We start from the raw sequence: 12,632 nt of genomic DNA, 5'->3' as shown, positions 1-12,632 counted from the left end.
AGGGTCACAAGGCAAGGACCTCTGGAAGGAGGAGCTAAGACTGCTTCCAGCTGATAGCCAGCAACAAAAAAAGGAACCTTAGTTCTCTGGTCTGAAGGAAATGGACTCTGCAAAGAACCCGGATGAGCCTGGGAGCAGGTTCTTTCTCAGAGACTCCAGAGATAAGCCTGGCTGATGCCTTGACTTCAGTATTATGAAACCCTACACATAAATCTAGCAAAATTTGCCTGGACTTCTGACCCATAGAACTGTGAGATAATAAATGCATGTTGTTTTAAGCTATGAAATTTGTGGTGATGTTACACAGATGTAAAAAACTAATCCAGATTTTGTTTTGGCCCAACAGAACCTATTTCTGGACATGCTGCTGCTCTAGCCCATCCTGAGAGCAATCCTCAGGCAGCAACAAGAGGACCAGTGCAGTTCTTGTGGCAGTCCTTTCTAGCACAAGTCTCATCTGGAAAATGGACAGATCAAAAGAGAAAAGCTGTGGGAAAACACTTCTACACTCAAAAGTTTTTTCAAATATCCCATGTATCATGAATTACAACATTCATGTCAAAACCTGTGAAAGAGGGACCCAGACAGAGTCAAAAACAGAAAAGTCAGAGCTGCTCACCTTCTTCAGGCCAAGATTGTGAATTACTACAATAAAGGTATGCTCCTTCTCCTCTAGTTAGAAAAGTACCCAGGAAACACTCATCTCCCTTGAAAAAACAAACACAAAGAGCAGGTGATTTACAGCATAAACATTCACAGAATCAAAAGTTCTGTCCAAGTTTGTATGTCTACAAAAGCTGCTAAGTCAGCCTCAGATATACTCAACTTCTCTTCCAGTTCTTGGCAATTCTTGGCTCTTTGCCATATTATTGGCACCTGTGACTTATGCTGAGAAGAAGAATGTTAAGGTCCTCTCAGTCTAGGCACCATGGTCTGCAATGCTTGTCCATATTCCAGTAAATTTATATCCTCTGATAACAGAGGTGGCTTCTCCTTGGCCTAAAGCCTTGACCTTCAGTTCTATATGTCTCAAATTTGAGAACTGCTTCTAAAAGTACTGAGAGATTTTGAAAAAACACCAAAAGGTTTAAATGGCAGTAAGAATCCCTCTTGTGTACTCCACACATGGTTATTTCTAGAGCTCTGCTCTGAAGGGGAAGAATACAAACAGGAATTGAGACAAGGAGGTACAGAACTCTTAGATTAGCAGTAAGATGAAATATGTTAAATTGTTTTTATAAACTGTTTACATTTCATCTTGATAACATTAAGAATAAGAAGGCTGCTTACCAGAACTGACTGCTGGGTTTTCTCAGACAATTTTACTTCAGTATCTTCTACCTGTGTCCGAAAGGAGTACAGATTTTCAATTCACTGCTTCAAGGGCATAAACTCTGCTAGGTCTCCCCCTGTGTTCACATATTTCTAAGAGAGCAGTCTCTGTCAAATCCAGGGTTCTCAGGCCCTGATGGCTGGCAGACATGGTTGCTGGATACCAAGTGCAGAGCACAGGCCATGGTAGGCTCCCTCACAGGGACATGAATTCCCCTAAACGAGCCTACATTATGTGCAGAGAGTATGTTAGTCTCCACTTAAATTTCATTTTGGAGAAAACTAATTTTAGGGATGAAGGAAAGAGAACATACTAAAATATTTTGAGTGTGTTCTCATTTAAACATGTTCACATTAGAGGATGACTTTTGCTTGTCTTTATTCAGTTCAGAATTGTAGAAACAGAATATAAACAAATTCTGAAATAGGTACTTAGACCATTACTAGTACTTTGTGTCCCAAGGCACCAGAGATTCAGACCAAGTCCCACAGATGAAGATGGGACCTTTCCACATGTACAGACATGGTTGTAAAAACTCAGCAGCAACAATTCTGACAGAAAAGGGAGAACATGATCCACTTTTCACTTCCTGTGTGACCCTGGACAGGTTGGGAAATTTCTAAACCTCAGGCTCCTCATCTGTAAAATGAGGATATTAACTTCTTCCCTTGACAATTTAACAGGGACCCAGATAATTTACTTTCTTTTGGAACTTCCCCCAGATTACAAGTTAATGAAATTAGATTCGTTTGTATAAAGAAAAAGAGCAGAGATAAAAACTTCTATCTGAACAGTGGTTAAGTCAGGATCTGACATCCCACCAGAGACTTGTCCTTAAACGTTCTCCCCAGTTTCTCCACGTTTATCTCCATTTTCACCTGATGAATGACACTAACCAGCCAGGAGCAGAATCTGGGTATAGCAGCCGTCAGGATTGTAAAGCTGGTTTCTGTCATAACAGTGCCATCTGCAGGAAGACCACAGACATGTCGGTTACTGCCCACCACCAGAGCCCACCTTGCAGGTCCCTGACTGCTTCCCATCCTCAAGAGTGAGAGCTCCTCTTATTAGGATACAAAGTCTGATGCCTTCAGAAAATGAATTCCTCATCTGGGGACAAGAGCCTAATGAGCGGACGGAGAAAGGCTTCCTCATGTGATTATTCTTTTTAAGACAAATAGAAATACATATTTAAATACAGAGTCCTTTTCAATCTATGCTTTTAATTTTTGTCAAGGTAGTACAGGTGTTTATATTAAAAAACAAACAAAAATTATCAAGATCATCAAGCACTGGATATTATCACTCTCTAGAATTTTTTGCTACCATAATGGATAAAAAAACTGGGTCTAACTGTTGCTTCAAATTGTTTTTCCTGACTACTAGTAAGGCTATACATATTCATATTCATTCACACTCAGTGGACCCTTGAACAATGTGGGGGCTAGTAGTGCTGACCTTCTACACAGTTGAAAATCCATGAGTAACTTTACAGTCAGTCCTCCATATCCACAGTTCCACATCCATGAATTCAACCAACCATGGAATATATAGTTCTGTAGTATATACTTATTGAAAAAACTCTGTGTAGTTTAAACCTGTGTTCAGAGGTCACTTATGTACATGTGTGTGTATAAACATTAAAAAACATATATATTATTTTAAAATTTGTTTTATTTTACACTCGGGTGAACTGCCTGCTCATATTTTTTGCCCATTTACCATTGGGTAGCTTGTTTTTTTCATATCAATTTGTAAAAACTCTTCATAAATTAGGAAATACACCCTTTGTTTATTGTAAGTATTCTAATATTTTCACCAGTTTATTCCTGGTCTTTTGATTCAGACTATGGTTTATTTTGCCAAATGCACACACACACACACACACACACATATAAAAGCAAGTTCAAGTTTCACTTTCCAAAGATGACATACACCTACCTTTTTCTTTAACCAAGATCTGAGATGTCAAAAATGATTCTGAGAACACCACAGATCCTAAGCACCCCCTTCCTCCCAGCAAGTCAGGAATGTCATAGATGGCCATACAAGCCTGTATCAAATGAGAAACCAGAGTTAGACCAGTTGTCAGTCCTAAACATTCAGGAAAAGATCCACAAGAAACAGACCACAAAATACTAAGCCACATGGCAAAAAAATACTTGAGAATTTCTAAGGAAAACTCAAGTTATCTTGAGATGCATCTCAAACTGGGAGATGACTTCAGGATCACCTAGGCTTCCTTGCAATTGCTCCTAGGTCAGAGGCACACTTGGGCTAGAAGAAGAATATCTTTATGTTTCTATAAATTCCCTCAAATTGCTTCTCCTGCCTGGAAAGCAATGTAACAGCCCTTCTTAACTGACTGTCACATTCTACTATGTCCACATGGTCATGCATTCCTTCTTTGGTTTGGGCTCAAGTTCTGAACAAATCTGGAAAGTAAGATACAGGTTTTCACAGATATTTTTGGCTACATGTCAAAACATACAAACACTCCTTTCAGGACCAAAAAAATTAAAAGAAAGCTATTCAAGCTTTTATAGCCAAGACAAATAAAAATAAGAGTCTTACATAGGTCAGGGAAAAAAAAAAACTGGAGCAACTCAGAGAAAGCTCCTGAATGGCTGGTAAGAAGGTTCTAATTTAGTTAAAAACTAGTGAAAATAAAATAATTCTGAGGACAATCTAGCAGAGGAAATGCAGAAAATGGTATAAGCCAGAGCTGAAGTCTGAGATGAGTTGGAGTCTGAGATGACTGTGAAAATCTGGTGAGGGATACGAAATAAGTTGCATGATAAGCCCTCCCAGGTTCCTGCCCCTCCTGGCCTGACATTGCTGAATGACCAGGTACAAAGCTCCTGAAACTAGAGTTCATTTTCATATCTTGATGTCCTTGTGTGGGACCCTGCTCTAGCCTTAGGACAGAGACAAAAGACCTTGGCCTACAGAAAAGGGACTGACAGATTCTGGAAAAAAAAAAAAAAAGGTGGCAGAAGAGTTGAAAGAAAAAAAAAACACCCATAAAGTCCTTATTCATCCATGTTGTCATGATAAAGAAACGCATAAAAGTGACAGGTAGGTTTTATATTTTTATTAACTTTCTTATTAGGCATAACAACTAGAAGTGAAGTGAAGTCGCTCAGTCGTGTCTGATTCTTTGTGACCCCATGGACTATAGCCTACCAGGCTTCTCTGTCCATAGAACTTTCAAGCCAAGAGTACTGGAGTGGGTTGCCATTTTCTTCTCCAGAGGATCTTCCCGACTCAGGGATTGAACCTGGGTCTCTCGCATTGCAGGCAGACTTTTTACCATCTGAGCCAAGGTTTACTTAAATTTGTTGCAAAGAATTTTGAGTATCTGAAGACAAAGAACCATCCTGGGCTACATGGTTCCTCTTACGTGACAGTGATCAATTCGGTTCCCAAGTCAATTAGAAAGACAAATCTTGTAGCTCCTAATCTCCACTTTCTTATTTGGCCTCTGGTGTTCAGAAAGGGGAAAGAGGACATTAAAAAGAATATAGGTAGTATTTTTTAGGCGCTTGCTATGTACTTCCCTATGTGGCAAGGGGACAGAAAAAATATGAAACATGGTTCCTATCCTCAGGAAACCTATAATGTAAAGTTGGAGAGATCAGAGCATTCCTACACATAAGTCAACATGTGACACACTATAGAATTACCCCCTAATTTATGTAGTATAACCTTCGAGTACTCTAAGAATACAGTACTTGTAGGGAGAAATCAGTAGGGCAGGCTTAAACAAAGAGGCAGAACTTCATCTCTGCCTGGGAGGACAGAATTTGGACAGAAAGCAGCAACATCCTATTTTTTCTTTCCTATTTCATTAGCTGCTGCTGAATGCGTACTTAACACAGTACTGGACTCCTAATCACCTACTCCAGTGCAAAACACCTTCCAGAGCACTGCATAAGAGTCTAAGAAGACAAGTAAGGAAATCTAAAGTCTAGCAAGGAGACAAAGTAATATCTACCTCAGCATCAGAAAGTATTCATTTTCCAGTCTTGATGTTACAAAAGTCTCAATTAGTTCTAAAAGGACAACAACACAAAATGCTGACACAGACAGGGAGCAGGTACATTATAAAAACAGAAACTACTCACAACCTTAAAAAATTACTCATATTGTACTACTCTCTGTAGATAACACTACTGCTTGTCCACTGATGATGGCAATGGGCATGCATTTTCTCCAAGTCATCCACCCCTGTGCACCCAGTTCCCCATGATCAAAATCTCACTGAAATGAAGTTCAGGCAGGAGCCACAGAATGGACATAAGATATAACTTGTACCCACATACACTGCAACCAGAGTCTTGGCTGGGTATCAGCCATCCTCTTATGCACTGCTTGCCAATTTTCTTTGTATCAGGATGCACTGGGGCAGGATGCACAGAGGATTCAGATGTGGTTGGGAGCAGCTAGTCTAGAAACTCTGGCTGCTGAAGACCACCCCAAGGACCAATATTTCTGTATCTCTAAACCCATTCCCCTGGCCCATCAGTAAAGACGTCAGAAAGCTCTGCTCTGACTACCCCATTTCACCTGTATTTTTTTTTAATGTAGTTTTTTTTTTTTAATTTCCACAAGCTCCTCTTAAATAAGGGAATCAACACAGGCCTTGGAACATAGAGAAGCCAGTGAAAACCTGGTCTGTGTTGAGGTAGGCTTGTCCTCAGCTCCCATTTCCACGTGAGGTCAGAGAAATTTCAGCCACTTGAAAGAAGCATTCTGAACCTTAGGAAGAGATATTAACCACCTCCTGGTGCCCCCTTCCCCTCCCCTCCAGCTAAGATTATACCAAGAGGTGCCTAGACACAGACATGTGGATGTGGTGAGCCTGGTACAGATGCCTGGCACCCTCAGAAAGCACAGGTTCACCACTGCTGCAGCTGGAAGAATACTGAAGACAATTAGCTTTCTCCAGGGGGCTACCTAAGACCCTCACCTACTCCTACCTCACCCCTTATAGATGTCCTTTATAGGCCATTCCTTGCCACTTGACCTTTAACAGCTCTGCTTACCGTTTTCACAAAGTATAAGCTATCTTCACTGTCCAGAGGCACGATTCTAGAAAAGGAAATTGATGGGAAAGACATGTATTAGATTTACAATGTTCTCTATTTTTCAACTTGCAAGCAATTCACACACTTAGATCTCTTTTGAGCTTTTTCAAAACACTGGGTTGCATGTATGCAAAATTCCACTCAGACAGAATCAGATCCACCCCCAACCCTACTCTAGTCTTTACGTGGGAAGCAGTCAGGATAGAGCAGTCTCAGCTGAGCACACCCAGCTTTGAGCCCAGCCCTGGAGTAGCGCCACTGCCAGGTGTGGTGAAGGGTGAAAAGATCATCCACGACAGCAGTTACATGGTAGCCTTTCTTATTTTGCTCTTAAAACTTGCCCCAAATGAGGACACACCATAAACACATACTTACCTTCCCTGATTATTCACAGCATGTATATGAAAAGCCATCTTGGAGCTGTAGACCCAAAACAAAATAAAAGTCAGTCTGCTTTTGCGACCACTGTGTGACAAGCTCTCTAAACACCTGCCACTGCAATGCACCTGTGCTGGGCCCTCATAGCCCCAGTGAGATATGTCATGTCCCTACGTACCCTAGGGTTTCATGCCATCAGCAAATGTGGGCTTAGTGTTTGACTCCAGTCATGGCCCTGCCTCTGTGCAGATTCTCAGGACTATCTTGACTCTTGGACAGAGCAGGAGAGAACTACGTGACTACTGCCCACAACAGATTGAGAGAACCTCTACGTGCCCCAGGCCTCTGGCCCATGGCCCTGACATAGTCTCCTGATCCTCTTCCTCTCTTCAACACCTGTGCAGTCAAGCTGCCATCCCTGCTTAGAGCCAGACTGCTACCCACAATCAACTGCTGCTGTATAATCAAGTCAGGACTTCAGAACTGAGGAATAACCAGATAACCCTTTTGGCATCAACTCTTTTTGTAAAAGAAGTTTCTAAATTGAATTGTTTACTTTTTCGCTGTAACAAATGCTGGTCAGTCATATGCTAACTGCCCTTGTTCCTCTTGGGAGAATTTGCTAATCTGATGCAGTTTGAGAGAAGCGACCATGTGTAGAGAGAAGTGGAGTTCTAGAGTGGAGAACTGGCTTGCGAAGATTCTTCCTATTGCCTGGGTGTTCTCCTCTTGTTCTTTTCTCTAGCCAGGGTGGGACACTGGCCCCCCAACCCCAGCCCCATGTAGGAGACCATGGGATTGAGGTGGCTTGCCCTAGAAAGGCAGAGTTTTCTAGGTAAGGTCCCGAGGACAGGAGGAATGGATGACTCTGCCAGCCATGCCAATGGTAACAGAAGAGATCTCACTGAGACAGCAGCTATCATTCACTTTTCCAATCACATTACAGGGCAGGAGTATGACGAAACATGCACAGAGAGCTTCCTATCTTGCCCAAGTCACCCAGCTGGAAAGCAAAGGAGCTTCCTTAAACTCAAGTCTGTCAGGAACAGATAGTACAGGTCAGCACACAGCCTTAAGAAACCAAACTTCCTCTAGCCTTCTCTTATGGCCAGAGATATGAGCCACAAAACCCAGAAAAAAGGACAGGAAATCTTAAGCAAGCCTAAAGCTTTGTGTCAAAGAGTTCTGGCTCATTCCCGCTCACTCCTGGAGCTGTAGCAAAAGAATTCTTGTTAGTTTATTAACTGACTTAGTTTTCTAAATGTTCCTTCTCACTACCTAGGGCTGTAGATATAAGAAAATGTGGGGCATGGAGCCAAGGTATCACAGGGCACATCCCAGAAGTGTTATTTATTAAAAATATTTATTTGCTTGGCTGTACTTAGCTGCAGCACATGGAATCTTCTATCTTTGTTGCAGCAAGTGGAATCTAGTTTCTTGACCAGGCATAGAACCTGGGCCCCTTGCATTAAGTCCCTCCAGAAGTATTTTATTTTTATCTATTAGCTATTTTATTTTTGGCTGTTCTGGATCTTCGTTGCTTCATGGGATTTTTTTCTAGCTGTGGTGTGCAGGCTTCTCACTGCAGGGGCTTCTCTTGTGGTGAACAGGCTCTAGGGCACCTGGGCTTCAGTAATTGTGGCTCTTGGGCTCTAGAAGCAAAGGCTCAGTAGCTGTGGCACACAGGCTTAATTGCTCCAAGGTATGTGGGATCATCCCAGGCCAAGAATCACACCTATGTCTCCTGTACTAGCAGGCAGATTAATTTACCTCTGAGCCACCATGAAGCCACCTTTCCCCTCCACCCCTCAGAAATATTCTTAAAGAAACTTTCTAATATTGGTGTCTTTTGTCTTCTTTGCAAAAAAGTACATCAAATGGTCCTAATATGGGACAGAAGGTTGAGTGGACTGGGTTCCTGAAGGTTTAGCGATGGACAAAGACTACACAGAGATCCAGGAAGCCAAGTTCCTAGATCATCTAGACGCTGAGACATGGCCAGGCTCAGGGGTTTCTACCATCTGAGACGCAGATAAGGCCTAGGACAACTCTCTTCTAAGCAGTGACCATTTTCATGTGTCCAAGGCCCCTCATCATCACCACTAACAAACCTCACCATTCATGTCCCCAGCTTCATCTTTTTAACCTTGGAATCCACATCTGTCTGTTCTAGCACTGATATGTCTCCCATTCCAGCCTAATCAGCATGTCTGACTCTGAAACAGTTCCTCCATCCTTGGCTTCTCAAATAAAGCCCCGATCATGAAAGACTCTCCTTCATATACTAATGACTTACCAGAACATTCCTCAAAGGGGAGAAAGAATATCAAATACATGGGAGAAAGTTTTAAAAACACAAACATTAAATAAAAGTTTTTATTGATAATATAGGCCACTGCTTACCACAGAGCTGCCTTAAACTGCATCAACTCTACGGAATTTAACCCAGATCCCAGGGTCTGCTCAGCTACCTCCTTGGCCTGTAAAACCAATAATAAAACAGAGACAATTAGCTTTCACAGCAGTAAAGAGTATATTCAGCTATGAGGAAAGGACCCTTTTCACATTTGGCCAGGAGAACACTGCCCATCCTCTTTGCCTGACTACTCTGTATGTATCAATAAATTAAAGTGAAAACATCTTGTTAAGGGGAACAGGTACCTGGTTGGTTCAGGCTGGGTACACATGTTGTTCAGTTGCTAAGTAGTGTCTGACTCTTTGTGACCCCAGGATTGCAGCATGCCAGGCTCCCCTGTCCTTCACTATTTCCTAAAGATTGCTCAAATTCATGTCCATTTAGTTGGTGATGTTATCTAATCATCTCATCCTCTGCCATTTCCTTCTCTTGTGCCTTCAATCTTTCCCAGCATCAAGGTCTTTTCCAATAAGTGGGCTCTTTACATCAGGTAGCCAAAGTACTGGAGATTCAGCATCAGTTCTTCCAATGAATATTCAGCATTCATTTCCTTTAGGATTGACTGGTTTGATCTCCTTGCTCTCCAAGGGACTCTAAAGAGTCTTCTCCAGCACCACAATTCGAAAATATCAATACTGTGGTGCTCAGCCTTCTTTATGGTCCAACTCTCACATCCGTACAGGACTACTGGAAAAACCACAGCTTTGACTAGATGGACCTTAGTCAGCAAAGTGATATCTTTGCTTTTAAATACACTCTCTATAGGTCTGCCATAGTTTTCCTTCCAAGTAGCAAGCATCTTTTAATTTCATGGCTGCAGTCACCATCTGCAGTGATTCTGGAGCCCAAGAAAATAAAATCTGTCACTGCTTCCAATTTTTCCCCTTCTATTTAGCATACAGTGATGAGACTGGATGCTGTGATCTCAGTTTTTTTAATCTTGAGCTTTAAGCCAGCTTTTTCACTCTCTTCTTTCACCCTCATCCAGAGGCTCTTTAGTTCCTCTTTACTTTCTGCGATTAGAGTGGCATCATCTGCATATCTGAGGCTGGGATCTTTCTCCCAGCAATCTTGATTCCAGCTTGTGATTTATCCAGCCCAGCATTTTGCATGATGTACTCTGCTTGGATATAAAATAAGCAGGATGACACTACACAGCCTTGTCATAATCCTTTCCCAATTTTGAGGCAGTCAGTTGTTCATGTCCAGTTCTAACTGTTGCTTTTTGACATGCATATAGGTTTCTCAGGAGACAGGTAAGGTGGTCTGGTATTCCTATCTCTTTAAGAATTTCCAATCTGCTCTGATCCACACAGTCAAAGGCTTTAGCATGGTCAATGAAGCAGAAGTAGACATTTTACTGGAACTCACTTGCTTTCTATATGATCCAATGAATGCTGGCAGTTTGATCTCTGGTTCCTCTGCCTCTTTGAAACCCACCTTATACATCTGGAAGTTCTTGGTTCATATACTGCTGAAGACTGGCTTGAGGATTTTGAGCATAATCTTACTAGCATGAGAAATGAACTCAACAGCATGGAAGTCTGAACATTCTTTGGCATTGCCCTTCTTCGGGATTGTAATGAAAACTGACCTTTTCCAGTCACGTGGCCACTGCTGAGTTTTCCAAATTTGCTGGCATATTGAGTGCAGCACTTTCACAGCATCATCTTTTAGGATTTGAAATACCTCAGCTGGAATTCTATCACCTACACTAGCTTTGTTTATAGTAAAGCTTCCTATGGCCCCTTTGACTTCACACTCCAGGATGTCTGGCGATAGGTAAGTGACCATACCACCATAGTTGTCTGGGTCATTAAGATCTCTTCTTTATAGTTCTTCTGTATATTCTTGCCACCTCTTCTTAATCTCTTCTGCTTCTGTAAGTTCCTCACTATTCACATGGAAACACTTCATTCAGGCAGGTTGGCACTGGAACCTGATCTGATGAACTGTAATCAGCTGGGATGGTGCCATTATGAGGCCTGGAAAAATGCTTTCTCCTCCCCTCTCCCTGGCCCCTGGGGAGGGACCACTCCCCTCAGTATTTCTTGCCTAGATGCTAAGAACATGCAAATAAATAGTTATAAAAATCAGTTAAAAAACAAAGATGCAGAATTGATATCAAAGAATAACCTGTTATTTTGCATAAGCTTTCAGTACAAGGGCTGAGAAATCCCAAGTACTGGGGGATTCAAGTTCAGTGAGGAGGGAAGATGGCAAGGAACTGGTAAATAGGCTACAGTCTCTTTGACATCTACAACACAACCTTTTCAATGTCAAATGATTTGCTTCAGGAGAGGTCCTATTGGCAATGGGAGGAATTAAGCCAACTCATCTCATCTGTTACTGGCTCAGATATAGAATCCAACTCAGCATGGCAAGTTAACCACAAACAGCAAAAAAGAAAATGGTCAGAGAAAAAGAACATACATGCCTATCAAGGAGAGGCAAGTTAGATTTTCTAGTGTTTAGTTAATTTTTTAAAACAAAGAATTATAGGAAATCAAACTATGTAGCTCAAAACAAACTGATCTAACTTTATTAAAAGTCATAGCAGAATAATCTATATTTAATTTTTTAACTTTTGAAATCAATTTCAACTACTAAATAAACAATATACTATAGATTGATTTTTTTTAAACACAATCAGGTATTTACAAAGAACTGCTAATCAGCTGTCATTCATAAGACAACAGCAGATCCCAGGCATCACAAGCTTAGTACTCTTAACACATCTCTTTATCTGGTGCCCAAGCTCACACACAAAATTAAGTATTAAAAGGTGTCCAAAGGTAAAACAAATGGATAAGAAGTTTCACATTAAAATAAGGAAAGAGAAATGTGGTATTGAAATTACCTTTATGAGACTGGAAGTTTTAGCATAACATGCAATGGCAGCCAAAACAGCCTCAATAACAGTAGCATATACCTGTGACAAGAGCCTACTTTAAAAACAAAAAAATAAGGGTTACCTATAGCATCACAAGATTTCATCAAAAGCTGCATGCATAAAAAATGACATTCTCTAAGAAACTGGTTTTGAAATAGAGAAGTATAAAAACAGAATTTGTTGATTTCTAGACCTTTTAAAAGCTGTGTGCCCCATTCCAACTTTTACTTTGCTCTTGTTAAACCATGATAAGAATCAGCTTTTTTTTAAAAATTATTTTTAATTGAAGGATAACTGGCTTACAACACTGTGTTGGTTTCTGCCATACATCAACATGAATTAGCCATAGGTATACCTATGTTGGGGAGAAGGCAATGGCACCCCACTCCAGTACTCTTGCCTGAAAATCGCATAGATGGAGGAGCCTTGGTGTGCTGCAGTCCATTGGGTTGCTAAGAGTCGGACATGACTGAGCGACTTCACTTTCACTTTTCACTTTCATGCTTTGGAGAAGGAAATGGC

At 41.2% G+C, this 12,632-nt stretch overlaps 1 protein-coding gene across 13 annotated transcripts in view; it reads right to left on the bottom strand.

Annotated features, from left to right (window-relative positions):
- Nucleotides 1-12,632, bottom strand: part of DNAAF9 (dynein axonemal assembly factor 9) — a 180,779-nt gene that overhangs the window by 71,676 nt on the left and 96,471 nt on the right. For 9 of the 13 annotated variants that reach the window (XR_006055630.2, XM_060397618.1, XM_060397614.1 and 6 more), the window contains 8 exons: nt 12,078-12,165; nt 9,205-9,281; nt 6,799-6,843; nt 6,382-6,427; nt 3,275-3,386; nt 2,230-2,300; nt 1,291-1,341; nt 620-707 (listed from right to left, as the gene is read on the bottom strand). Coding sequence is in view for 12 of the 13 variants with exons in the window: in XM_060397618.1 (XP_060253601.1) it covers nt 620-707; nt 1,291-1,341; nt 2,230-2,300; nt 3,275-3,386; nt 6,382-6,427; nt 6,799-6,843; nt 9,205-9,281; nt 12,078-12,165 (578 nt within the window). In the remaining variant the exon portion in view is untranslated. The remainder of the gene's footprint in view (nt 1-619; nt 708-1,290; nt 1,342-2,229; nt 2,301-3,274; nt 3,387-6,381; nt 6,428-6,798; nt 6,844-9,204; nt 9,282-12,077; nt 12,166-12,632) is intronic. The other 4 variants (XM_060397615.1, XM_042229781.1, XM_060397617.1 and 1 more) reach the window with 1 other exon arrangement.

The sequence above is a fragment of the Ovis aries genome, chromosome 13, assembly GCF_016772045.2.
Source record: "Ovis aries strain OAR_USU_Benz2616 breed Rambouillet chromosome 13, ARS-UI_Ramb_v3.0, whole genome shotgun sequence".
NCBI classification, from domain to species: Eukaryota; Metazoa; Chordata; class Mammalia; order Artiodactyla; family Bovidae; genus Ovis; species Ovis aries.
This window is presented reverse-complemented; position numbering and strand designations above follow the sequence as displayed.